Source organism: Tetrao urogallus (assembly GCF_951394365.1).
Source record: "Tetrao urogallus genome assembly, chromosome: Z".
Lineage (NCBI taxonomy): Eukaryota > Metazoa > Chordata > Aves > Galliformes > Phasianidae > Tetrao > Tetrao urogallus.
The window spans coordinates 66,677,961-66,705,560 of NC_136816.1; the positions used below are offsets into that span (position 1 = coordinate 66,677,961).

General features: G+C 49.8%; 2 protein-coding genes across 2 annotated transcripts; both read left to right on the plus strand.

Moving 5' to 3' along the window:
- Window positions 1-1,093: 1,093 nt before the first annotated feature.
- PIGO (phosphatidylinositol glycan anchor biosynthesis class O) lies at window positions 1,094-12,070 on the plus strand (the record flags this gene model as incomplete). The annotated part of the gene is made up of 10 exons (XM_079548904.1): window positions 1,094-1,586; window positions 2,897-3,040; window positions 3,962-4,085; window positions 5,057-5,216; window positions 5,906-6,079; window positions 8,218-9,790; window positions 10,239-10,442; window positions 10,747-10,949; window positions 11,316-11,386; window positions 11,950-12,070. 10 exons carry the CDS (start codon window positions 1,094-1,096, stop codon window positions 12,068-12,070), a joined length of 3,267 nt encoding a protein of 1,088 aa, XP_079405030.1.
- Window positions 12,071-16,276: 4,206 nt separating this feature from the next.
- FANCG (FA complementation group G) lies at window positions 16,277-26,897 on the plus strand (the record flags this gene model as incomplete). The annotated part of the gene is made up of 14 exons (XM_079548905.1): window positions 16,277-16,366; window positions 16,475-16,562; window positions 18,299-18,430; window positions 19,092-19,285; window positions 20,227-20,380; window positions 21,514-21,644; window positions 22,123-22,269; window positions 23,089-23,249; window positions 23,495-23,561; window positions 23,974-24,311; window positions 24,464-24,519; window positions 25,049-25,186; window positions 26,060-26,192; window positions 26,780-26,897. The coding sequence occupies 14 exons, from the start codon at window positions 16,277-16,279 to the stop codon at window positions 26,895-26,897; spliced, it is 1,947 nt and encodes a 648-aa protein (XP_079405031.1).
- Window positions 26,898-27,600: the final 703 nt, after the last annotated feature.

A 27,600-nucleotide genomic window follows, 5' to 3' on the forward strand; every position in this document is an offset into this window, starting at 1 on the left:
GCCTCCTCTCACGGCCTTCGCAGCCCTCCTTTGGGCACTTCCTAATAGTTTCACGTTCTTAATTAATACTTAATTAATGGATCCCGCTCTGGAGGAGTTGGGACGTGCTCAGGTCTCGTGAAAGGCGCTCGGAGGACTCAGCCCGGCGCAATTTCACATGGCCGCCAGGGGGCGCTGTCACATCCGCCGCCGCCGCACGTCGGCGCTCTCGGGCTGCCGGCGCTTCCGGGGCGGCTCAGGCCGGGCCGCGGCGGCCGCAGGTGAGTCGAGTGGGGTGCGGTGGGGCTGGGAGGGATGTGGGGAGGGGGAATGAGAGAGGCTGAGAACAGCTGGAGCCGCACGGTGGAGGTCGTGGCGGCGGGAGAGTGTCCGGGCGGGAGTGCTAGGGTTGTGCATGGTAGCGACGGGACTATGAGGAGACGGAAGGGGCCGCGGTGGGTGAGGGATGGTGGATGGTGAGGGATGGGGGAGCTGTGAGGGAGGTCGAGATGCAGAGGGAGGTCGGGAGGGGAATGGGAGGAACGGAGAAGAATGTTGGAGTGCGGGAGGAGCCAGAGTACTGGGCAATGGCAGAGGGAGCGGTGGTTGGTCTGGGGTAAAGGAGAGGTTTGGGGAATGTGAGGGTGGCACGGTGTGGGTTTGGGATGTGTGTGAGGTGTTGGGGTTTAGGCAGCAGGCTAGGGGTTATGAAAGTGGCTGTGTGTTGTCGGGCAGGAGGACAGGGTGCTAGAGAAGTGCTGGGGGGTAAGGTAGAGGCTTAGGTGTGAGGGGCTGGCTGGGGATTGGGTTACTCTGTGGTGCCTGGGGATTTTGGTAGAGTGGCTGAAAAGTGCAAGGGGAGCTGAAAATGGGAGGGGATCAGCTGCAGCAGGGCAGGAGGGTACAAGGGGTTACTCTGCAGGGGAGGTGGTACCAGGTGTGGTACTGGCTGGTGTGGGACAAAGTCATGGGGCAGTGGCTGGTGGCTATGAGGAGAGCTGGGGACAGAAGTGCTGGTGTGCAGAACACTGACCAGGGATGGGTACTGGCAGGGGTGCGTCACCTGGCTCAGGTAGAGCCGTGGGGACTGAGCTTATCTGTCTTTCCCCATAGGATGCAGCGGTGGCCAGTGCTGCTTTTCCTGGCCTGGGTCTGCTTTCTCTTCTTCTCTGGTATTGGGCTCTTCATGAGTGGCTTCCTGCTCACCCGTATTGAGCTTGCCAACAGCAGTTCCTGCTCAGACCCACTTGCACCACCACCGTGGGACAAGCAGAGCCTTCCCCCAGGCTCCTGTTGGTTGCCCCAGCGCTTTCCCAAGATCGTGCTTGTTATCATCGATGCACTCCGTTTTGAATTTGCCTTGTTTAACCCAGCCAAGGTCAACCCATTGCCCTATGAGAATAAGCTGAGTTTTCTGCACCACCTGGCAACCTCTCAACCCCACCATGCCCGCCTCTACCGCTTCGTAGCTGATCCCCCCACTGCCACCATGCAGCGCATCAAGGGCCTCACCACTGGGTCACTGCCCACTTTCATTGATGTGGGCAGTAACTTTGCTACCTATGCGATCCAGGAGGACAACCTGCTGGCACAGCTGGTGCAGAATGGTACGTGTGGTGTCCAGTCATGGAAGGGCATGTAGAAGGCACCTGTTAGTGCTCACGAGGGACCTTTATTCTTCTCTCTGTGTCAAGGGAACTGTTTAGCACACCTCCTGCCTGTCAGCTAATTCTTTCACCCTACCCCAGACTTGGCTGAAGCTGTTATGCAGTTGGGGTTTCTCTATCTTGTTCTATCTTCTCTATCCTAAGCGGGGATCTGGCTTAGGATTTATTCAAAGATGGTGAGAAACACGTGAAAGTGGCTGTACTAGTGGTGGCTGTCGCAAGGTCACTGCCAGGAGTGGCTCTGACAAGCCAAGGGCACTGCAAGTCAGTTGGCAGTTAGGTGAGACACCTGATGAGGGTGGAGCTAGGGCCACGTGTGGTATGAGAACCTGTGCACACAGGTAGTGCACTTGCCTGCATCTGTTACCACATTTTATGTATAGTTTGATGTTACCTAAATATGCCTAGTGAGGCAGTAAAGAGTTTCTTGTTAGGATGGGATGATGGAGCAGAGAGAGGATGGTGTGATGCTGTCTTGTGTTACTTAGAAAGATTTTTTTAAGGGCTCAAGTGCCACAAATGCCATTTGTGCTTTTGCTTGGAATGAGGCAATGTTTCTGGGTTGTCAGCTTCCCGTGCAAGCAAGGCAGGCAAATGCAGACAGTCATCAGAGTGCAAAAGCACTGGTAGACCTTGTGGCACAGCATTAGCTATGGGGGAGGTGGTTTTTGCTGCCAGGATGGAGACACTCTGAAAACACAGAGGTGTGGCTGGTTGCAGATATGGCAAGGGCAGGCAAAGTGTGGGCAGTGGTAAGCATCCATGCTCTTGCCTTTTCTACGTATAAAAGCCCCACAGTTATGTTTCAAGTTGGAGCCTAGTGCTCAGCTTTTGATCATCTGCTGTCAGTAGCCATCTATTGCCTTGTGTCTTACAGTTGGATTGTGCAGCCCTTGGTGCTGCTCTGTCTGCTCAGTACTACAGTCATACAAATGGACGACTGTCTACTTTCTGGCCTGTTTAGTCTATGCATCTTTCTACTAAGGTGATAGGGCAGAGGTTAATGATAAGGAATGAGGTTGTGCTGCTGTACTGGGAGCTGTGGGCACTTGGAGGCTTAGAGAGGGGGTAGACCCCTCCCTTGATTCAAACTCACTTGCAACCAGATGGTGACTTAAAGTCTCAGTCTCTTTTATTATGGGTTTCAGAGGAGCCAGTGCTGACCTGGATCTTCCCAGGCTTGTACTAGTGTGTGCAATGGCTTGACTCAAATGGGCTTCCTGCTCTCACTAATTCATTTTCTGCCTCAGGAAGAAGAGTGGTCTTCATGGGTGATGATACTTGGGAAGGACTCTTCCCAAAGAAGTTCTTCCGCTCTTATTTTTTCCCTTCTTTCAATGTGAAGGATCTTCACACTGTGGACAACGGGATCTTGCAGTATCTTTATCCAACTGGTAAGCAGTTCTTCTCTGAAGACTGATCTAACTCTTATGTTATACAGGGTTCCTACTGCAAGATTGGGGTAGGGCTCAAGAATTTTTCCATGATAGCATTGGGCAGTGGCACCCACTCATGTTTGCTGCCCAGGGATTAGAGCGCTGTAGCTGGATTTCCTCAGATAAGCCAGCTTTGAGGACTGATAAACTGTTTCTCTAAATACTTTTTCTCCATTTGGGAGGTAGGGCTGATTGATAGGACTGGGCTGCAGTTTTGACTGTCTGTCCTAGCAATACACAGCCGAGAGGAGCAGCTGTTTCCTCTTTCTTTATTTCTCTGCCTGGCGGTGCTTTAGGACAAACTCAGAGGTCCTGCTATCCTGTGGAAGGTGAGAGCACATTGCTGCTCCCAGTCTCAAGGAGAAGTTGAAGCGTGAGATTGATTTGTGAATGTTATGTGATTTCAGACTCCTTTCTGAGACTTAGGTTAGGGGAAATGTTCTTTGCTTTGTATATAAATGTAGATAAGTCAAAGTTGCGGTGGTCTTTTAAGGTGAAGGTGAGGAAGTTCCCCTAATGATGGGTATTGTCTTTTAATTTGTCATTTAGTTTGTCATTTAACTGCAAATGTGTTGATTTTCATGTACTGAGACCCTGGAGCAGAGGGGAGGAGTATGTCCCTTGCTGGGGACAGCATTGGTATGCTGGGCCCATGTTCCACATGGGATGCAGAGAGGCACATGGATGAGTCTAACCTGAAATATCTTCAGGGAAGAACTGGATTTCTGGATTTTCCTTTTCCTGAGCATCCCCTTTGTTTGGAAAGAGGGGAAAAAGCAGTAGTTTCCAAAGCAGCCAGACAGCTCTGACAGGGATCTGGGAGTAGAGCACATTCTGAATCCTAGGCTACCGTGTGATAGGAGTTTTCTTGTTTTGCAGTGAACAGTGGTGAGTGGGACTTGCTGATTGCTCACTTCCTTGGTGTGGACCACTGTGGGCACAAACATGGACCTGACCATCCTGAAATGGCCAAGAAGCTTACCCAGATGAATGAGATGCTGAGGTGATGATTGCAGTGGTAGGGGATGGCCAACTGGTTCCTGCTTTCAGCCAAACTAGGAGGTCTTACCAGGGGATTTATGGACACAGAAATCCTGTTACCATGGAGAATGCATATGACCAGTAGCAGCTGAGACCCCAGCTATTGGGCAGTCTCATCTGTGTGGATGTTTGTGAAGGAGTGGCAAAGAACAGGGTTTGATTTCTGAGCTGAAGCTGTCTTCAAATCTTGGATCCTTAGTTCTCAACCAAACCATCAGGTGGTGAAACCTCACTTTCTGCATGTTAAAAATAGAGATCGTCACTGAGACCTAGTTAATGTTTGAGAAACATTTGGAGAACCTTGGCGAGGGAATGCTGAGTGTACTGCACAGGCTGTGTGAATTTACTGCATACGAGTTGTGTGTTTGGGCAGAACGGAATCCAGAAATTCTGCTTACACAGCCGCGCCTGAAGCTAAAATGCTATGGCTGTCGATTATCAGGATTGATTTCATTTTTGCTGCTACAAGGAGGAATTAATTTGCCTTTCTGCATGTGAGAGTGCAGATGCATTGTCTTGTACTTACTGCATCCTTCAGAGACAAATCCCAGATCTTTTTTCCTCAGAAGTAGGAGTTTGCTCACGCAGTGTGATGCAGTAGATAAGACCCTCCTGGGATTAGCCTGAAACTGGGAACATTCCTTTTGAATTGCATTATTTTTAGAGATATCCAAAGGCCTTGAGGAACACTCACGGGAGATTTAAACAACATTAATCCACCCTATTTCAGCACTCTGACTTTTTAGTTCATTTTTGAAGCGTCTGTTGTTGCAGTCCCTGGTTTAGTTGGTACAGCTCTGTGTCAGCACCTAGTTTTGCTTAGGTCCTTTGGTGAGCTTCAGCTCTCTCACATGATCAAGCTCGGAAGGGATGGATATCTCCTCTCCCACCTGTGCTCCTGGGGTTGATGACTTTCCTTATATGTGGTGACAGGTCCTTGGTGGATCACTTGGGGAATGACACTCTCCTTCTTGTGGCTGGAGACCATGGCATGACAGAGACTGGAGACCATGGTGGTGACAGCCAGAGGGAAGTGAATGCTGCACTGTTTGTGTACAGTAAAACACCTCTGTTCGGCACCGACCCTCCCGAGGTAAGAAGCAGATCCTTAGTTGCTACTGCCTGAGGTGGCATCTGGGGCAAACTGTGGGGTGTAGAGAATACAGCTCAATTGGGATCGTTTAGATTGAGAGGGACAGGGAGTCTATCACTTTTCCTCAGAGAATGGTGGAAAACCTGACAAATAATGCAAATAACTGAAGTTAAAAATACCTGGATTTAATTAATATCAGGTTGCATCAAACACAATTTGGTATATTTAGTAAGACAAGTTCGTTTGAGAAAAATGTGATTGCAAGAGGAGTGAAAACAGATTCTGTTGAACTATTTCACTTCTGCAGTACATCTTTACCATTTAGTTTGCAGCAGACATACATGACAGGGCAGGCAGCTTCCCACAGGCCTTCTGAAAAGGTCTGCAGGAATGACATGTACCTTCAGCTTTGGAGGCAGAGCCATGACCTGTATGGGGGGGCTGGTATTCAACTCCAACTGCGAGGAGTCTTTGTGTAGGGTCAGATGAGCTGTTAGACAGTGAGCCAGACCCAGGGACCTGCAGGCATCTTGTGTCATCTGCCTTCGGCAGGACTGAGCTTCCCCCTGTGTTTTAACCTTTGTCTTTCCCAGTATCTGCTCAACAGGTGCTTTGCCATCATCCCCTCTCCCAGCTGAAAGTCTGTGTTGTGCTGAGTCCTTCACAAATGTCCGATTCCTCTCCTTCAGGAACCTGAGGCCATTCCCCAGGTGAACTTGGTGCCCACTATGGCCCTGCTGCTGGGTGTGCCCATTCCCTACAGTAACATCGGGGAAGTGATGGCCGAGCTGTTCTCCGGGGATGGTGACACTGTGTCTGAAGCTTTGCAGCAGCTCTTGGTTTATCACATCAATGCCAAGCAGGTACGGCAGGGAAAGACTTGCTGGCAGTCCTGTGGTAGTGCCAGGGGTTAGCTGTGTGATCCTAGTTCTTGGTCATGTTGGGAATTCACTGCATTCAGCTTCTTGGGAGCTGCTTTCAGCCGGGTGCTTTGGCAGTTGTTCGCACGCTGGGTTGATAGCACTGCATTTGTGGCAGGCCTCACTGCTAAACTAGAGGAGAGAAAGAAAGTTTTCTTAGGCACATACCTGTTCTGCTTGGTGTAGGTGAGGTAGTGATGTGGTGTTATCTTCATAGAGAACTTTGTGAGTTACCTGCTTGCCGTGTTTGTTCCAGTAAAAGACAGAATCATATTCCAAGTATTAATGGGAAGCGCTTGTTTAGTACCTGGGAATGAGTGCTGTGCTGTAGAAAAATACTGGCCTGGAAGTGTTACCTGCTTTAGGATAAGGTGGTTAGAGGTGGGTTTGGTTACTTGGAGAAGCTGATGGGAAAGTTGTTTCCTTGAGGCTGAAGATGACTAGAGGCAAGTTTCCTTAATAGAGATTGAAGAGTACATGCAGGTGTTTTAATGTTTCTTTAGTTTTGGAGAAGAAACAGGGCTAGCTATAACACTGTCCTAGATCAGTGGCAGGAGGAAAATGGTAGTGAGAAGTACAAAATGAAAGAAACACCTTGTAGTAATTGATAATAAATTGGAACAGAGAAGGAACAGTTTACACTAAGTGCAAGAGAATGCAGAACCTCAACAAGTGAATGACAAAACGTGAATGAGCCTATATTTTATGGCATGTGCCATTACAGCTATTAAAAAAAGGCCAAGGAGTGGGACAGGCCGTGTGCTAGGACATGAGCTCATATAGAAGACATGGGGATTGTGTGTGAAGCACTTGGCACTTTGCAGAACACATTTTGTCACACGTATTACAAGGCATGTGTCTCAGCTAAGAGCCTGGCTGCCTCTGAGGGATTCTGTATTGCTAGAAGCACACTGCAAGCCTTACATTAACTCCTGAAGTCCACAGTCAGTGCTCTGGTGTAGTCCTGTGGTTCTCAAGGAAGAAGGCAAACTGAAGGTCCTGGTCCTTTTTTGGCCCAGATACCGGGAAACAGCCAGGGCTATGTGGCCTAGACACCATTGCTGCATATCGGCGAAGAGCTGGAGAGGATGTTATTGCTAATGGGAAGGCAGAAGTGTTCAGTGTCAGCTGCCTATTTATACAGGAGCAGTGTTCTTTGTCATTTAGAGATGATAGTACACTTTACTGTCCGTTAGCCCTTGAGAATATTCATCATGTGTGAGGAATTAGCCATATCTAGAGCTGTCTCTTAAATCTTTGCAGCTAGTTGTCTGTTTCTGGCTTGATCACACTGTTTTGAAGAAGCACTGGCATTCCAAGGAGGTCATGCAGGCCTGGGAGAGAGCTAGTGCATGTGTTTACCATTCAAGGACAGGAGCAGACTGGTTCTTCCTGTGCTCTGTGGTGACTGGAAGCCATATGAACCTATCAGTATATTTTTGGAATTGGGCTGATCTGCACTGTGGAGCAGTGAATGTTCGCACAGGTGCCCTGAGTTGTTAATGCCCTCTTAAGACTTTTGTTGCAACTTTGGGGTCATAGCTAGCTCTATTCCTGTGATCTTGAAGTAAAAGGCAGAAGGAGCTCTCCTTAGTGCAGTGGCTTAATGTACCTGTCCAAAAGAGTGAACAGTTTGATATGATCCACTGTAAGCTGTTTAATTTGATGTCTGTTGTCATGGAAAAAAAACAACACAAGATGAAAGTTGGCACTGGGTTCAGAGTAATAGCTGGTGATGACTTGAACTTCTGGGGGGACGTTTACCTTGTGGTTACTGAAGACTCTACATATGAACTTTTAATAATGTGTAGTGTTAACGGTTGAAGAACTGGGTGCCTAAAGGTGTCAGTGCTGTTGTCAGGACAGATATGTTATTTCAGAGGGATGTTGCTTTGGCAGAGAGATACAGTTTTCCTGCATCTGAGTGACCAGTCCATATGACGCATCTTAAAATGTGGTTGTCCTCAGAACGGCTGGCAGTTTGAGACTGCTTGCACTCCAAAGGGGTTGTGTGAGAAAGATGGTAGCGAATTTCTTTTCCAGCACTCCTTTCTGATGCTGTCTCCTCTCTCCTGTTGCAGGTGGACCGCTTCTTGCACTCCTACTCGCTGGTGGCTCAGGACCTGCCAGCAGAGCAGCTCCAGCACCTGCAGGAGCTTTTCTCCAGCGCTGTAGAGGAGCACATTCAGCTCTTGGCCCAGGTGCAGAGGGCAATGCTGGTGTCTCCGGAATTGGAGTCCAAGCTCAGAAGCCTCATCAGCCGCTTCCAGCTCTATCTGCGGCAGGCACGGGCTGTGTGCACCCAGTCCTGGGCCCGCTTTCATCCTCTGCGTATGGTGGGAGGTTGCACCCTCATTGCTGCTTCCTGCTTGCTCTGCTATGTGGCCTCAGAGCTAGCCACATTGTCAGACTCTTTCTATCGTAGTTGCCTCCTGTATCCCCTGCTTTGGGGGCTGGTGACAGCTGTTCTGTATGGGCTAGCCTGTGTGTTCATCCAGGAGGAGCTGGATCTTCTCCTGCTGTTGTCTTCGGCAGCTGCAGCATCTCTGCTGGGCTTTTTCTGGCAATGGTGGGGCTGGCATCCCAAGAGAGCCCGTTTGTTGGGCAGCCAACCACTCTTGGCCAGCTCTGGTCTGAGGCAAAGACTGCGAGTGTGGCTGGGGCTGGCCTTCCCCATGGGCATTCTCCTTTTCCGCTGTGGAGCTATGTTCTCTGATAGCTTTGTGGTAGCTGAGGCCCAAGTTGCCCCATTCCTGTTGGCCTCATTGGTGATGTTGCTGATAGGAAAGCTCCACTGGGATGGTCGCCTGACTGTGCCAGAAGGCCACAAACAACAGCCTCTTGGCTTTTCCTCTTACCGAAAAGAGAGCTGGCACCTGCTATGCCTTGTGGCTGTGCTTCTGGTTTGCCTGCGGCTCTCTGGTTTCTTCCACCAGTGCCGTGAAGAAATCCCTCAGTGTCGGCCTTCTGTTTTCCTTCCACCTCTTGCCAGCCTGAGAAACACACGGGCCAAGAACCTCTTCTACCTCTTATGTGTGGCCTTGCTGGCTGGGCTGGTGTATGCAGTGCGGAGCTGGTTGCGACACTACGGCAATCTGAACAGCTCAGACCCCGTTGTGCTCTTTGTGCGCTGGGGTTTCCCACTGGTGGTCCTTTGCATTGCCTGCTACTGGGCTGTTGCTTCCAGTGCTGAGGACTCTCTAGGCAAGCTGCAGGAGCTGGTGCAAGTGGCAGTCATTGCCTTTCCATGGGCTGTCTATGGGTTAGCGTCTATTGGGTTGCTGCTCTTGCTGTGCCATCCCATGACAGTGTTTGCCAAGGACTCACGGGAATCTGCAGGATCCATTGTCACTCCCTACCAGGGGATTCCCAGCTCCAAAGTCGACTTGCTCCAGGTCATCCCTCAGATCTACAAGAGGATGCAGGAGTCTGAGAAGAGTCGCCTGGAACGGCGCACCTGCAGGGCCACAGTCGCAGCCTATGGGCTAGGCAGTGTGTACTCGGCTGCCCTGGTCATAGCACTTACCCTCCTGGGCTTCCTCTTGATGCTCCTGCACACTGAGAGGCTCAGTCTTGCCTTCCTACTCCTCTTCCTGGAGGCCTTTGTGCTGCTGCACATCCACACACGTGCCAGAAGCCTCGCAGGAGACACCGGTGAGTCAGGGTTCAGTGGAACATCTTTTGGATGTGCAACCTGAGTGTTACCCTCGTGAGACTGCAGCCTCATCCTATTTCCAGTGAGAGAGGCAGAGCCCAGTTTTTGCTCCTGGGGAATGGCAGTACACAGATCCTCCTTGTAGGATCCTTCTAGCTTATTTAGAGCTGCTTAAATTCTCTAATAGAAGAGAGATGCATGCAGTGTGGAGGCAGTGTGGGAGCCTACCCTAATGCTTCTTTCCAGAAGTGGATGCAGCTATTAAGCGCTCTGTTGCTGACAGAGTCTAGGAGCAGGGTGGGCAGCAGAGGGAGCACCTGGCCACATACTGGCATCCTGACTAGTTTCTGTCTGAGAAGAGTGAATGGGAGGGGAACATGAAAGAAAACCCTGTGGGTTTCTTTGGACTATCTTGTTCTTTGATACTAATATCTTTCTCTCTCTCAGAGTCTTTTTCAGTGCCCTGGTTTGCAGTCATCTCATGGCTCCTTGCTGCTTCACAGTTCTTCTATTCCACGGGCCATCAGCCCGTCTTCCCGGCCATCCACTGGAATGCAGCCTTTGTGGGCTTTCACCTTGACCACAGTACAAACCTCGTTCCTGCTGTCCTGGTGGGCGCCAACACGTTTGCCTCCCATATCCTCTTTGCAGGTAAATCAATTTCTTCCTGGGCCGTTGAGCCTGAGCAGACATAGCTTTGCCTTGTCTGGAGGCCTGCAGGTTGAGCACGAGGTGAGGAAGGCTCCGGCACCAACTGAACAGCAGCATCCTCACTGTCCCCTTCTGGGGCTGCAGAGCTGCCAGTGGCTTGCTGCCTCCATGCAGTTGTGCCTGACCAGCAAGCTGGAGCTGGAGTATATGCTTCCTGCCGCATCCAGGGCATGATGGCAGAGCCTAGACTGCTCCTCATCTACTGGGCTTCTGGTAACTTCGTGTGCCTTTGTCCTCGAGGTAGTTGGCTGCCCTCTGCTCCTGCTTTGGCCCTTTGTGTGTGAGATGCCCAGCTCACAGAAGAAGAAGTCCAAGAGGGAGTCTCAGGAGGAGCTGCAGACGGTGGATGAACACATGATGGAGATGAGGCTGCGGGAGTCCCCAGAGAAGTTCTCCACTGCTCTGCTGCAGCTGGGGCTGAAGTACCTCTTTGTCCTTGGGGCACAGGTATGGTCTGAGATTGGGATGGATAACTGAGAATAAAACTGTGCTGTGAGAATCATGGGGGCACTTTGACATGAGATGGGACTCAAATGGGTCAGAGACAGGCCTGGGGTTGAAATGTGGACGTGGAGAAGGAGATGCAGAAATCCTCTTCTTAATCTGTGCAATTTACTGTTTGCTTTGAGAAGGCCAACAGCACACCACAAGTTGTTTGTCTTTCCTGATTTGTTATGGGAGGGAGTCCTCTTTGGGATGCTTATTTCTGATGTACTGGCCTCTCAGGTCTGCAGTTTAGTATCGCTTTCAGGTATGAACCTGTTGCCCAGAAGAATGTCACTTGTAACTTTGTTTTCCTGGTCTCACCAACAGCTTCTGGCCTGTGTGTGTGCAGCTGTGATCCTCAGGAGGCACCTCATGGTCTGGAAGGTCTTTGCCCCAAAGTAAGTCCCAGGAGTTGCTCTGATGCTGGGTGACAGCTCATATTGCTGAAGTCTTGGCTATAGTTCAGAGCCAGTAATGCTGGAAGTGACCATGTGATTGATCTTATATCACTAGTAGAGGCTGTAGGATTGTTCTTCACTAATTCGTGCTTCAGGTTCAGAAGCTGGACTCAGACTAGAGCGTTGTAGTTTTTCCTTATCTTGATTTTTAAGGATGCCCAGAGCCCACCTGCAAGCTAAGAATATTCAGGGCAGAGAGCCAAAGATTCTCTGACTACCAGACTACAAATGAGATGCAAACCTTTGGGATAGTAAGCATGTGGGGTGTTCTTGACCTCTGAGGGTTCCCAAGTCCCACTTGAGTGTCTTCCTGAATGGCCTTGAAACCAGCAAGGAACCAAAGGCGTGCCTGGGTTCCAGACTGCAAGCAGCATCCACTGCTAAGGAATGAACATAATCCAGGTTTTAGGATTGGTGATGCTACCAGTCCCTCACTGTCAGGAAAAACAATCTGCTGGGAGTGTGGGTAGCATGATACCTTATTGCATCTGTTGTGCCTCCAGGTTCCTCTTTGAGTCTCTGGGCTTCATGGTGAGCAGCATCTGCCTCCTGCTGGGGATCTCCCTGGTGATGCGTGTGGACTGTGCCGTTAGCACCTGGTTCAGCCAGCTTCAGCTCAGGTAGCACCAAGATCTGGGGAGCCTGACTTGCTCGTTGGCCAAGGCTGTGGTCATCTCCCTGATTCCCTAGCGCCGGGAGGGGTAAAACAGCCATCAGCAATGAGTGCCTGCCGACAGCAGTTTGGGATTATCCCTAGCTCCCTGCCTCAGTGTTGTGCAAAAGGACCAGTGCCAGCTGTTCCCTGTTCATCGTGATGCTCTGCAGGGAGCATGCTTCTCAGCAATTGAGGTTGGAACTCTCGTGCATTTGTTAGCAACAGGAGGAAGCCAAGAAGCAAGAGTCCTGAGGTGCTTCTCTGCAGAAACAACAGCAGGATGTCTTGCTACTGCATTCCCAACAACTGCCCCAACTGTGCAGCTGGTAGGCTGCAGTGGTCTGCAATGTGCCTGGAGAGCATCATCTTGCCTGTGCAGAGACACTGACTCACTTGAAGGGGTCTGCTAAGGAGGGATAGAGAGGAAAGGCTACTATAACTCTGCCCTTCAGCTGGGTCCTACAGCCACCACTTCTCTCTGCATGCTCAGTTTTCATGCTGGAAACAGAGTGCACATAATTATGTTAGCAGATGGTTCCCAGGGTCTTGGTTGCACCTGTCCTCCTATCAGGCTAGTTCATTGCTCTTAATGAGGCCTCTCCTGTTCTATACTCACTCCTGTTTTCCTCATGTTCCTAAACAGTACTAAGGGCAGAGTAGAGCAGACTGGGCTGTCTTGGACAGCCTGAAGCAGGCCTAGTTTTTTGGGAATATTATGGCAGGGTAAATTGTGTCCACGACTGGGAAATTCCACTTATGGCCTTTGCGTGCTTTGCCTACATATTCAGGGGTATAGCAGCCGGGGCTCTTGGTCTCCTCCTGAGCACATGCTTGGTAGATTGGGAACAGTTAGTTGCTAGCAGGATGCAGTGACAGAGCATTTGAGTCACCCCTGTGTTGGATCTTGTTAGGAGGAAAGGGGAGTCTCACGAAGCTAACTGCAGGATTGACCTTGGTGAGAGCTGAGAACAGCTGCTTGAGATTTGTGAGCAGGTGGCAACTCCTGCATGGTGGCCTAGCCCACTGATATCCATGTATGTGCTAGGGGAAGTTTCTGTCACCTTGATGGCACCCTAGGCATTGTGGAGGATGACATGTGATTCAGTACTGGGTGCTTGTCACCCTCTTGATCTTACTTTTCTGCTCGTGGCTTTGAGCTGCAAGCAAGCTGTCTCAAACCCACTTTTGAGTTTGTTCTATCAGATGTATATCTGTATGGGCAGAGGTGGAAGATGGTGACCATGGTGCCTGGCTGGATTCCAGCTAAACTCTCCCTGCACTGTTGATAGGAGCTGGGATTCCTTACTGCCCTATATCACTGTGGTGCTATGAAATGCTTTTCATGTCTTTCCTCTTTGGAAGGAGCTGAGGACTGCCTGTCTGAGGTCCTTCCTTCAATTTTTGTTCTGGTCCCTGCTTAGTTTTTTGACTCATGCATTCTAACTGCTCCTGCTTGAATTCTTTGCTCAGTCTGAGAAAATCTGCCTGTGTAACTTCTGTTTCTTCCTCAACTCTGTTCTGGAAGGCCCTGGGGAAAGTGTCTAGCCATCTCAGTGATTGTTTGAGTTCTTATTGTCATGTCCCAAGTGCCCAGTAGCTGTGGAAAACATCCTTTCAGGACAGGTTTAGTTTTGTTTCTTGCCCAACCTGGGTGGTAGTGCTTGCTCAGGTGTCAGAGGGAATTCCAGGGAGGCTTACATTGCTCTAATTTTGGACTTTCATTGCTTGGCCAGCTTCTGTCCTACTGCCTCTGCTCTTTCATTTCAGCTTTGTATTTCTCCACCTCTGTGGTCCTGTCCTGCTTAATTTCACCTGACAAAAGCAGGGACTGGTTTGTATCTGACAAAACTGCCTTGACTGGGTCACTGCAACTTGGTTGCATGCACAGCAGTGCTGGTGCAGGGAAAGGGGCAGTAGCATGTGGCTGGGAGCTGCAGAGAAACATTACAGCTCACAATCAGATAGGCTTAAGCAGTTTCATCATCATTTAGATAGGTTATTGACTATATACTGTGACTCCTTGGTGGCCAAAAAGTTTTCAGGTATTTTGGGGTAATGCCAGGAATGAGAGTGCTTTTGTTTGGAAAGAAGGGAAGGGATGGAATTAGCAACTAACCAGTGAATTTTTATTTAACATGATGTTAGATAATGTGTTACTAGCCTCCGAGACTGGAGCCCCCATATGTCTTGTAACCATATAACCCAGTCAGGAGCTTGCTGCCTGGATGTGTTTGTGTTGGCAGAAGCCCTTAAGGTCACTAATGCTGTGATGCTGGCCTGCGACGCTCCCATTGCTGCAACCCAGGCCCCTGGGCTTTGTTCTCTCCCACCTCTTGGACTAGCTCCTCTTTCAGCAGGTGCCATCATGCTGCCAAACCTTCCCATGCCTGTTGTGTATGTGCAGTATCCTTTCCTCATCCCCTTGCCTGCAAGGTTGTGGCAGCTCTTTGGATCTGCTGGAACAGGAGGCTCGTGGCTTGGGAGGCTGGGGCAGAGCAGAGAGAACAGAGCTGCAGCTCTGTAAAAACTCATACATCTCACCAGAAAATAACTGGACAGTGGTAGTCCCCATTGCAGAGTATAAATTAGGACTTTGTTTTGGGCACATATTTTAATAGATTTGAGCCTGGGTTAAAAGCTGAAGCTCCCTTGAGAGCTCCTGACAAATCATTATGCCTACTCATGTCTCAGTCTACTCTCCAGAAATACTGCAGCCTCATTCCCTGACTCCTCTTATAGAGGTACAAGGATGTAGCTTCAACTCACGTCACCTGAATTTATTACTTGCAGTAATGAAACTGCAAGTATGTGATTGTCAATGCAGTGATGCCAAGGACAGAAGACTGGCCTTATACTGACTGCTCTGCCAAGGGAGACTGGCTACTACACCAAAGAATTTAGAGTCAAGATAAGTTTTCCAAGGGCTGGAGATGCTCTTATTTTCTTTCATTCATGTGTCTAGTCTTTACTGGCCTTCCCTAATGGCCTTTGAGCTAATCATTTGGCTGCTGTTCTTCTGAGTGTTTTGGGGATAAGAGTTCATATTTGTTCAAAGCTTGATGACTTCAGAATCATGACATGCTGCTGGTGGTGGAACAAACGTGGCTGTGCTTGCTCATTTAAAATTCCAAAGAGCATGTGGTGGAAGGGGCATGCTGGTCCAAGAAGAGGAAACCTGGCATGCTGGGGGAGAAGGCTCTGCTGTGCACTCTCCCATTCAGATTGTCACCACAGCTGGCTGCTTCTCTCGTGGAGCTGAAGCATGCAGATGGGAGCAGCAGCATCCTGCCCTTTCCTTCCCTCCCTCCTGCCCACCACCTCACCAGGTCCCACGTTCTTCCCGTAGCTATTTGGGTTGGATGTCGTTGGGAGAAAGGCGGGGTTAAAGCAGGCCATCACTCCTGCACATGATCTGGTCTCTTGGTGGCACAATTCAACAGCACCAGGCTCTGTGGAAACTAGCAAAGCAGTGCTATACAGAGACATTCTGACTGGGCCAGGATCTGAGCTCTGACTGAGATGCAGACCATAGAATCATAGAATGGCCTGGGTTGAAAAGGGCCACAAAGATCACCTTGATTCAAACCCCTGCACTGTACAGGGTTGCAACCACCAGACCAGGCTGCCCAGAACCACATCCAGACCACATCCAGCCTGGCCTTGAATGCCTCCAGGGATGCAGCATCCACAACCTCCTCGGGCAACCTGTTCCGGTGTGTCACCACCCTCTGAGTGAAGAACTTCCTCCTAATATCTCACCTAAGCCTCCCCTGGCTCAGTTTAAGACCATTCCCCCTTGTCCTATCACTATCCACCCTCATAAACAGCTGTTCCCCCTCCTATTTGTATGCTACCTTGAAGTATTGGAAGGCCACAATGAGGTGACCCTGTTCTTTGCAGGAGAGTTGGACCAGATGACCTTTAAAGGTCCCTTCCAGCTCGAACGCCTCTGTGATTCGACGGGGAAGCCCAGGCTGTAGCTGTCTCCTCCGCCGGCCGCGGGGCGTCGCGGTTTGGGCCTCCTCGCCCGCCGTCGTCCCTTCCGCTGTTCGCCCTCAGCTGTCGCCGTGGCGACTGCTCTCTCCCGACCAATGGCGGCGAGGGCAAAGGGGGCAGCGGCCAATGAGAGGAGAGCGGGAAGGCGGGAGGACTGCGGCGCGCGGGTGGCGGCGGCCATGAAGCGGCAGCGGTGCGGGGCGGCTCCGGAGCAGGGCTGCCTGCAGGCGTGGGCGGCCGAGTGCGAGGCCCTGGCCGGCCGATGGCGGGTGAGGCACTCCCCTCGTCCCCCTGTCCCTCCCCGCGGCCTCGGCACGGGTTGTCCCCACGAGGCTCGGCCCCGGTGTGAGGCCGGCTGGTCAACGTGTCCGTTGCAGGCAGCGCGGTGCTCGGCGCACGGAGGAGCGGCGGCGGCGGCGCGGCAGCTGCGAGGCGCCTTCGGGGAGCTGCTGCTGCGGATGCGGGGTGAGTGGCGGCCCTGCTGCGATCTGCCGCCTGCTGCAGACCCAGAGCCGGGCCGTGCAGGGCACCGGTGTTCCCAGGCTGCTTCCCTGAGAATTCCGCCGATTGGGGTGAGCTGAAGGGAGGAGGGTGATGCATTCTGTGCTGCCTTGAAACTGAGCTCAGTCCATTAAGGTATTAAGGCTCAGCCCCGGCCTTTGTCTGAGCTCCTTGGGGAGCGCAACCGAGTTTAGGTACGTCTGGAAAATAAGAGGAGGCCTTTCCTTGGCGAAGAGTGACTGCAGGAGAGGAACAGCTTGTCATCGTGCCATGCTGAGGAAGAGCTGCGGCTGTTCAGCTTTGGGGAGAGAAGGCTCTGGGGAGACCTCAGAGCAGCCTGTCAGTATCTAACCAGGGGGCTGTGAGAAAGGAGGAGACAGACTTAAGCAGGACAAGGGAAGTGCTTTCGAATTAAAAGAAAGGTGGTTTAGACTGGATATAACAAAAAAGGTTTTTTTACAGTCAGGGTAGTGAAGCACTGGAATGGGTTGCCCAGAGAGGTGGTGGATGCCCCATCCCTGGAGATGTTCATAGTCAAGCTGGAGGGGCTCTGAGCACCTGATGGAGCTGTGGGTGTGTCATCCAAAATCTGAGAAGAAAACTCTTAACTCCAATGTGGTGTTAGAAAGTAGCATTCCTTTATTCCTTATGATACGCACTGGGCAACTTGACAAGTCTTCTCTCTCAGAGTTCAGGTTCTACATTTAAACAAATAAGACATACATATGCAGTACCCTTACATACATATTCATTCTTTTCCAAGAAGTCATTAATATATGCTAATGTCCCTCTGGGCATGCGCAGTTGTATTTAGGGTGGTAGTTTATCCCCATTTTTCCACCATCAGCTTAATCACTAAGACTTCTGGCTGACCTTTAGCTGTTTTTCCACAACTTGGCAAATTCCCATTGCTTGTTAGACTATAACAAGCAACTTCCAAAACAATATAAATGAAATTCGAGGAAAACATCCTTGCACCTGGTAAAATGCAAAAATAAGTGTTGTATTATGACTCTAGTGCTTCCTGAGAAGCAAAACTAAGAGAAAATAAGGCTGTTCACACACCAGGCAAAGTTGAAATGGAAAGTTTTAGAATTAGCATTCACTGGTTCCTTTTGCTAAGCTCTGATCTATTGGTCCTTACACTAATATACTGGTCCCTATTGCTAAACTAACTAGCCTGTATCAGTTGTTCCTGATCACTGCAGAACTGGACTAGGTGACTTTTAATGCTCCCTTCTAACTCAGATGATTCTCTGATTCCTTGCTGCAAGTGGGCTACAGAGAGAATCTGATGAGAGAGCAATGTACTCTCATTTGAGAGGAGGATTTGAGGAGCAGAACAAGTTGCTCTGTGGAGGTACCTGGGGAGAGACAGTGCAGGAGATCTGTCTATGTTCAAGATAATAGATCAGTACTGGAAGGGGGCAGGTTTTTGGTGGTCTTTTGGAAGTGCTGTAAGATAAGGCCTGGAACGCTGCAGTATCTGGATACCAGAGGAGCAGATGGCTGAATCATTGCTGGCACCTGGAGAGGTGGGGAGCATCTGCTGTCACTCTAGTTTGTGCAATCCTCAAGTTATAGATTCACACCATAACAACAAAATAAATGACAGGAAACTTGTCACAAAGCATGGGCGGTTGTAGGGCTTTTTAAAGCCGTGAAGAGGAAGATCAGTGTCTTGTTGGGTTTGATTATAGGCTTGCCACCTGCCCTCCCTACGATGCCTCTGGAGCTTACTGTCCTCTACAACTCGCTGCTCTTTGTCATGGGAACGTCTGACTGTGCCATCAAAGGAGAAGCAGAAGGAATACGCCAAGGGCTCTGCAGGGGTAAGGAAAACTGTTTCGGTGCTTTAGTGATGTACCATAATTGGCCAGAAGAGAAGGATCTTTGAACAAGGAAGACTGGCTCTGCCAGGAATGGAGGAGGTACAGCTGCACGTGGCTGTGGATGATGTGCAGCTGTGTGGCTGTCTTGCCTGCAGCAAAACAGAAAAATTTAAGGGAACGGAGAGTTTTTACTACATAAGATGCCATTTCTTTAGCAAAGTTTTAGTGACTTTAGCAAACTAGTGTTTTTAATATGGTATGGTGGGATCAAAGAAGGCTTACTAAAAAATGCTGCAAGAGAAATTTGGAGAGAAATCTGCAGTGTTAGCACGTTTGCTCTTGGACAAATAGTAATATCAGGATATAAAATATCAGGAGAGCTCAGTAAAGCTGTAGCCGTAGCTCTGAACTGTGTAGTGTCTCTTTTGTGTGAAGCCATTAGCTCCACTGTCAGAGTTTGCTTCCTGTGCTGCTTCTGTAGCCTGGGCAAGCCTTGTTAAGTCCATTCTATCCCTTACTGCCAAGGAGACCACACTTGTATCAGCGTTTCTCTGCCTGTTGGAAAGGTGGCTTTTACAGAGTATTGGCCTGTTGTCTCATGGTTGCTTTTTGGTGAGATATTTTGGTTTAGTTTTGATTTCTGGCTTATCTTTTTTTCCAGTTCTGGAGGCTTGTGGAACCTCTGGACAGGACCTTAGCACAGAAGAGCTGTGGCAGAAGGTGCTGCAGGAAGTAACTGTTGAGGAACTACAGGCACCTTTGCACCGTCTGGGGGCCTTGCAGGCAGCATGGTGGCTGGCAGATAGCTGCCTGCAGAGCATCACTGACCTCTTCCGACTCCTGAGCAGTGCTGAGGTATCTGAGCACGGATGCATGCTGAGCAGCTCCTGCACTGCTGTGTGCCAGAGTGTTTGCATGTTGTGCTACTCCTACAGCTCCGAAGTGTGAATTAGCCACCTTCTCTTAGCCTTGGGGATTTCTTACACAGGTTACACCTTGCCTCCTGCAACTCCTGTAGCCTGCTTTGCTCTGCAGCTGGCACTTGAAGCTTTTTTGGGCGAGTCACGTCATTTGCAGCCAAGGCACCTGTGGGTGGGCATTAGCCAGTTTGTGTGCTCTACCTCAAAGGGAAGCGTCTGACTTGTTTGCTGCTGCCAGGAGCCCCGTTTAGCCTGGGCTTGTATTTCACTTTCTTGCTGTCACTGTGAGTTTCTAAGTCATCAGTGTGTGCTGTACCTATATTTGTACAGTCTAAAATAAATACTTGCCAGTTTGCTAAAGGATGCAGAGCTGACACAAATTCTGTGTTTGTCAGAAAGTCTACTCTGCATATGTTTTCATAGCATTTGCAGATCTGAAACACTTTTTCCCAGTCACCTCTGTTTTTACCTGGCATCCCAGTTCACTGAAAACAGTCCCAAATGTGTTAATGGATCCCAGAGATCCTGGGGCACCAGGCACATGATGGAGGCTGCTGATGGACTTGCAGTCTCTACAGAGCAAGGCAAAGAACCCTTCTTGCTGATAAGGAGGGGCAGATGCTTTCAGACAGCACTCAGACCTGCCTTGCTGGGAGTCCCTTTGGCTACACCTCACGCTGATGTGGAGAGGTGCTGCCTAGGGTCAGGCAGCAATCACAGTGTGAGTGGATTGTAGTTAAAGTGAGGGGGTGGAATGCTCCCCTGCATAGATCACTGGGAAGGGTTTAATTGGTGTTCTGTTTCCCATTACCCTGGGGTCTGTTTTTCCTATTTCTCCTCAGCATTCCCTGCCTTCTCTCCTCTGTATGTTCACAGGATCCAGGGAGAGCTCCGTGTAGTGGAGAGAAAAATGAGCTCCTCACCCTTCTCAAGGCATGGAGAGCACCTGCTGAGGAGGCCTCCGTTACCCTTGTACAGAGCGCTGAGGACTTGAAGGGGACCCTGTGCACTGCAGCTGCCTTCTTGCAAGGTTTGTGTGAAGGAGGTGGTCACCCTTGTCACTCCCTCCCCTGCTCATTTGTCCCAGCACACCCTCCTCTCACCCACCTGCTGCTGTTGTTTTGGTTGCTCTTCCTAAGCATGCCAGCCATTGGGCTTTTCTCTTCAGAAAAGAGCCTGGACTCAGTCTTTAGGCCTAAGCTTGGTATCTGGTGTTTCTCTGATTTTTCTTCCAGCTAAGACTCCCTCTTCTTCAACCTGCCTTGTGGCTTAGCTTGGTGTATGGGATTCACAGTGACATTGTATAAAATAGAAGGCTGACAGGGGGCTTTATTTTGTTTGTCTTTAGTTGCCTGACTTTTTGTGAGTGTATTGTTCCTTCTGATTACAATGCTGTGAGAGACATGCAAAGCTATTGTGCAACCTTGTCATCTCGTATTTCAGCAGATAATTATTTAATTTTATAGAGCAGAATTTATAGAATGGTATGGGTTGGAAGGAACCCTAAAGATTACTCACTTCCAACCTCCTTGCTGTAGGCAGGGACACCTTCCACCAGGTTGTCTATAGCTCCACTCACCTTGGACACTCCTGGGCTTCTCTAAGCAACCTGTTCCTGTGCCTCACTATTGTCTGAGTAAAGAATTTCCTCCTAATGTCTAATTTACATCTACCTTGCTTTAGTTTAAAGCCATTAATACTTCTCCTATCACTATGATCTGGGAAAAATGCCTTCCTCCATCTTTCCTGCAGGCCCCATTTAGGTACTGGAAGGCCACAGTGAGCCTTCTCCAGGCTGAACAATCCCAGCTCTGTCTGTCTTCACTACAGGAGATGTGCTTCAGCTATCTGATCATCCTTGTGGCCTTCTCTGAACCTGTTCCAACAGGTCTGCATCCTTGTGCTGGATGCCTCAGACCTGGATGCAATACTGCAGATGGTGTCTCACAAGGGCAGAGCAGAAAGGGACTTCCTTTCCCTGTTGGCCACTCCTGTTTTGATGCAACCCAGAATCCAGCACAGCTGGACCCATAGGATTGCTTCTTTTGTGGGAGTAGATCTGTAAGCAAGGGATAAATGAGGAAGGTGTCTACATGTGCTTGCTTGATGGAAAGGCAAAATGGGAAGGGAAGCTGCAGAGCTGAGATATTGGATCTGTCCTAGGGTTGCAAGAGCTGGAGGCAGGGAACCTCCCCACTACCCTTTGCCTTCTCCAGGAGGCTGCAGGAGGATTCTGCTCCACGAGGGTGCTGGCCCAGATCTACGTCTGCCTTGGCTGCTGTGCTCAGAGAATGGTAATGGCCAAGCCTCACCTCCCCCCTGTTGAAGAGAAAAGGGAAAGCAGCCCAGAGCAAGCTGGGGAAATATGCTAATGTCCATGCTGCTTCTGCGTGGTCCTAGTCTGCTACAAGAAGTCAGGGTTTCAAGCAGAATTTTCCCTTGTTATTCCAGCCTCCTTGGCAGCCTCAAAATACAGGCAAGGCTTTTGTCTGAGTGTGAAAGATTGACGTGGAAAGATAAACTCAGAATAATGGTTCCAGGGAGGGAGTCTGAAGTGCTGTGAACAACTGATATGAATATGCTGCCTGGTGGGGATGGAAGGAGTTCTGTGAGGGAGGCTGGCAGTGCGGAAGGGGGTTTGATGAGCTGCTGGGCTAACTTATATGAGTGTAAACTGCCTTTGCTTAGGGGGGATCATTAGAGAAACAAAGCAGAACTGTAAAGATATCAATAAGATGTCCTTGCAGCAAACACCTCTTCCCACCTTCCTAGGGCAAGCCTCAGATAGCACTTCAGCACCTGAAGCGGGCCCTCCAGGTAGACTTCCAGTGCCATCCTGCCCTGTCTCACACTGCAGCGGTGTACCAGGAGCTGGGGGAGACAGATGCAGAGCTGCAGGCCCTATCTCTACTCTATGAGGTATGTGTTTCCTGTAGTCCTGCTGGCTTATTTTTTTTTTTTTTTGGTCTCACAGAGCCTGCATTGACCTTCAAGCATGCTTCTGCTTTCTGAGGGGGTTTCTAAAGTAGAAATCCAGTACCTTCAGCAACTGCTTCTTTGGATTCATCAGTGGGCAGGAAGGAGCCCAGCTTGGTCAGGAGTTCCTGCTGTTGGCACCCAGCTGTTGGATGTGGCAAGATCTCTGAGTCCTAGTTCAGATTTTCGGTTGCTTGAGAAGAGGCTATTTTTTGGTGTCAGAGAGTATCAGTCTCTTAATTGTCTAGTAAAGAGGCCTTATAAGGCAGATGGTGGCTGTAGGTGTACATTAGTCAGTCATAGCAAACTTGATCATCCTAGGAGGAGCAGGTCACAGCCATAAACACTGAGCTTGGCTCTTCAGCTGTTTGAAATGCATCACATACAAACACAGTCGTGGAGAGCAGTCTCTTATTACTAATGATCCCAGATCTGGTCTAACCAGGTCTGTGGCTGCAATGGGAGATTCTGTTTCAGACAAGTCAGAGCAGTGTGAACTGAAAAGTTGGGGCACATGTTCTCTGGGTGAATGGTCTTATATATCTCCTAATGTTGTGTGGAATGTATGAATCTGCCTGTCTCGCTGTGATCTTCCTTTTCCTGAAAGTGGCTGTGATGTAGTGAATGATAATGATTTGTGCACAGGATGTATTACTTCTACTTTCTGGGTACATCTGCAGATGCCAGAAATAAGAAGTGATTGCAGCTGTTTGGGACTTGACCAGGATTGTGCTGATAATATATTTTGTTCCTGTTTTGCAGGCTCTGGAAAAAAACTCTCCATCAGCTACTTCCACTAGTCCATACTTCCTAATCCAAGCAGATCTCCTTGTCAACACACCAATGTTAGCTTCTCTCCTTCGCCATCACCACCCCTCTGAAGTGAAATACCTGTTGGCACAAAGGTGTCTCCAGGATGGGAGGTAACAGCAGCTTGTAGTCTGCTTGCAACATGCTACTTGTTTGGGATCTGTGGTGGGTTTTTTTTCTTCTTTTTTGTGTTCCTGGAAGTCCAGTACTGCTGTTGTAGCTCTGCTAAAGTTGTAGGTATTGTAACTAGAGTGAGTACAGTGCAGGGAGCACCTGCAGGCTGGCAGTTCAGGTTAAACCTGGCTGCTGGCACTTCTCGGGCTCACCCTGTTTTCCAACACTTGTCCTCTTTCTTCAGGGTGGCTGATGCAGTGGAACACTACCTGGATTTTCTGGCTCTGCTGCAGGAGGGACTGCAGCAACAGGCAGGTATCTTGGTGACTTGGCAGATGAAGCCTTGGCCCAGACTTCACAGCTTGACTCCAGGCTCCAGTGTCTAACCTGAAATATGGAGGAAATGAACTGGGATTTGGTGACTCTGGCCTGTCTGTTTTTGGATTTGCACAAGAGACTGCTTGCCACTGCTGTCTGGAGTAACAGCTCCGTCTTGTAGGGAGCAGCTGTTGGCCTGGTTTTGGATACCCTTTGCTTTAGAAGTAGGGCTTTGCCTTCTTGACTGCTGAGCTATTGTTGCGCAACACCTTCTGCTTCCTGCAACAGGCTCCAGTGGCTGTGGGGATGGGTCTAAGCTTTGCTGGGCAGCAGCTCTGGGTTTCCAGTAAACATGGTTCTTTTGCTTGGCTATATCTTAGCACTGCCATCACTTTTGCTCACCAGGTTCCCCTAGATAGTGGCTCACCTCTGCCTAGGATCCCTGAGGTGTTCCTGGAAGCAGCATCTGCCTTGGAGCAGGATGGAAGGCATCAGGATTCATTAACAGTGTGTGATGAGGTCATCAGCAGGACAACTCACCTAATCCCACAGATAGTACGAGTTGAGGAGAAGCTGGAACAGCCAGAGCGCGCATCACTGGAGACTGGGCTGGCTGGTGGGCTCCTGTCTCAGAAGAGAGAGAGTCTGTTCTGCCTCATGTGGAGAGCGGCTGCTTACCTGCACCAGGGCTGGGCATGGACTAAGCTTGGCAAAGGCAAGGAGGCCATAATGCAATTCAGCAGGTAACAATGTCGTGTTGTGAGAGACAGCCGCTCTAGCAGGCTGTAATGACTGGTTTGAGCAGAGCACAGATCAGCATGGGGCTGGTGTAACAGCTTACATCTCACTTTCTAGTCCACGCATGGCACTGAAGTTCTGTTCTACCACTTTGCAGGTGCCTCAACGACCTCTTGCGATTTCAGCCTTGTGGGCGTGGTATTGAACCAGCAGGTAGGGCACTGTGTGGTTGAACCAGCAGGTAGGCGCTGTGTGGGATCTGTGTCTGGTTGTCTGCATCTGTATGCTTGGCGGGGGCATGTAAAAGAAGGTTGCATCTCCAGTGCCACCTTTGGCAGGAGGTGTTTGTTGTAGTGTGCTGAGCTCTGTGCCACACTGAAAGGACTGGCTGGTTTCGTTGGAGCAGAATTTGGCCTTGCTCTGCTTTCTTCTCTTTCACAAAGGTGACAGTTAAATGAATTGTGAAACTTCTCGGTACTGGATTTCAGAGGAAAGATTTGTGTGAGATTTGCAGATGAGCAGGCAAAGGCCAAGCTACTGCTGTGGTTACTGTTACACTGTAGGCATGTAACATACCAAGCTCCTGATGTTCTTTGGTCTTACCCTTTGCTGCCTCCTGGCCTTTCCCAGCCTGGCAGCAGTCTTGGCTCTGCCGCTGTTTGTGCAGAAGGGGAGCTGGAAGATGAGCAGCCCAAGCAGATCTCACACGTCTTTACCACTAACCTGTGACTTTATGTGACAGAGAGTCTCCTGCCAGAAGTGAAGGTTCTCCAGAAGATCAGGTTGCTTTCTCTGATTGGGCGAGGGATACTGTTTTTGGAGCAGGAGAGGCACAAGGAAGCCTTGCTGGATTTTCAGCATGGCTTGCAGACCTCACCAGGTAAGAGGCTCTTTTTCATGAGGAACAGAGAATTTTCACTTTTTTTTTTTTTTTTTTTTTTTTTTCCTGTACTGCTTTAATGACTTCAGCAGAAAGACATCATGATTTAGGTCATGCTTGCTCAAATACCAAGGGCTACTAGCATGTTACATATTTGAGGTGCTCCTCTGAAGCTTGGTGAGTTTGGTGAACTACTAACTATTGCTTGATGAATGCATCAGAACACTGATCATGACTACTGCCCTAAGGCAGCCTGAAAGTTTTCAGATTTTCCTTCCCACTCCCAGTACAGTCAGCTTCTTCTCAAGAAGGTTTGCTTTTCTACAATGAAATAGCTGGATAGATAGAGTCTTGCTTCATCCAGGGAAGGTGCCTGTCTACACCTGGCAGCCCAGAGGCTGAGTGTGGAGGCCTTTAAGGGAGAAGGGTGCAGAGCAGTGTGCTATGAGTGCTCTGGGGTGATCTCTGCAAACTCTGCTGCTCAGTGTTCCAGCAGTGCTGAGATGCTGTAGGGGTCTGAGTCTTAGCAGGATCTGCCAAAACTGGTGGTCCCAGACCTGACTGAGGTTCCTTCCCAGCCAGTGCTGTGCGCTGGGACTGCAGATGTGTATGCTAGGAAAACCCCAACTCATGTCCAAACAGAGGAGTGGTTGGCTGTGCTGCAGGCCTGATGCCATCTGTCTTGGCTTCCATCCTGGCTGCCAGCCGCAGGGTTATAATTAGAGCCTATGACATAGACAGTCTCCTCCCCTGTTGCACCAGCTGTCCTCATGTTCCTGCATCTGGTAGCTAAGCTTCTTTTGCAGCACTGCAGCAGTACGGGGGGCCTGATCTTTACCTGCTAATGTCTGAATCCATCATGGTGTCTTGTAGATGACACCACTGCTGCCTTCTACCTGGTGCAAGTCCTGTGGAAACTGAACCGAAAACAAGAGGCTGCTGATTACTGGCAGAAGTACTTGGAGAGCCATGCTGGGGAAGATGGGCAGCAGGAAAGGCAAGGAAGGTGTGTAGTAGGGCATGTGGGATGTCAAGAGGCCACACACAAGAGCTCTGACAGTGCAGCCTGTGTTCTAAACAGTGAACAGTTTAACTCAGCTCTGCCTAGCCTGCACCTGCAGTTTGAATGAATCAAAGAATCATAGAATGGCCTGGGTTGAAAAGGACCACAAAGACCATCAAGTTTCAACCCCCCTGCTGTGTGCAGGGTTGCCAACCACCAGACCAGGCTGCCCAGAGCCACATCCAGCCTGGCCTTGAATGCCTCCAGGGATGGGGCATCCACAGCCTCCTTGGGCAACCTGTTCCGTTGCGCCATCACCCTCTGAGTGAAGAACTTCCTCCTAATATCCAACCTAAACCTCCCATGTCTCAGTTTAAAACTTGAGGAGCTTTGCCCCTCTGTCGTCTGAGATGCTCTACAAAAGAGCAGACACAGAGCTAAAGCCTTGTTTTGTTATGGCAAAATGGGAGAGTAAAGGCTGGGGTGAGAATTGGGGGCTTTATGCAGTGCAGGAGGAGTGAACTTTCTAGTATAGTAAGACTGTGGTGAGGGAATGTCACAGATCTTATGGCTGCAACACTCTCTTTCAGGTCCTTCCCTTTGTACCTGGACTCATGTCTGAAGCAGGCAACCTTCCCAAAGAATGAATCTCTTGCTAGATGCATACAGGATTACCTCAGGACCACAAGGCAGGATTCCTCAAGATAGTCCAGTCTACTCATTGCCACCTGCTGAAGTTTTGCTGCCTCCCAGGGTGGCATGATGTCCTTAAGGACTCCTCCAAGACTCAAAGCAACTTTTGGACGAAGGTGGTTTCCCAAAAGTCTGAAACAGAATAGACTTCCTTTTCTAAGGACAGCCTCAGATCTATTTAATTTATGTAAATTCTTCTGGGACTTCTTTTCTCACAGTGAAGATCATGGTCTTGATACTGCTGGCACAGCTGTGAGCCTGAGGAATATGTCCTGGGAGTGTGGGAGATGAGTAGAGATACCCTTGCTCTTTTGGAGTTAACATCAGTGTGCTGCTGTACCGTGATGAATCCTGCTCTGTGCTCCCTGCTGCAAGGAGCTGATGGCAAAGCTGGACGTTCTTATAAAATAAAGGGTTGTCAGATGCCCTGTTTTACCTGTGTTTTGTATGTTTGCTTTTTTGCTCAGTCACTACAGTTTGGAGCCTAGAAAAGTGACTGAAGCTCAAGTATGTCGCTTGGAGCTCTGACCTCCTGTGTGGTGCATGAGCCAGCAAAAGCAACTGAGACCCAGGGCTGCTCTCCTGGCCTCTAGTGTAACCGTGGGGCTGCAATGGGGCTCCTGCTGCGCTCCTGCTACCCCCGAGAGGGAATGGGGAGCAGAGGAGCCAAATTAGAGCTTTGGAAGGTGCTGGGGTGCACGGAGGTGGATGGTGTGCA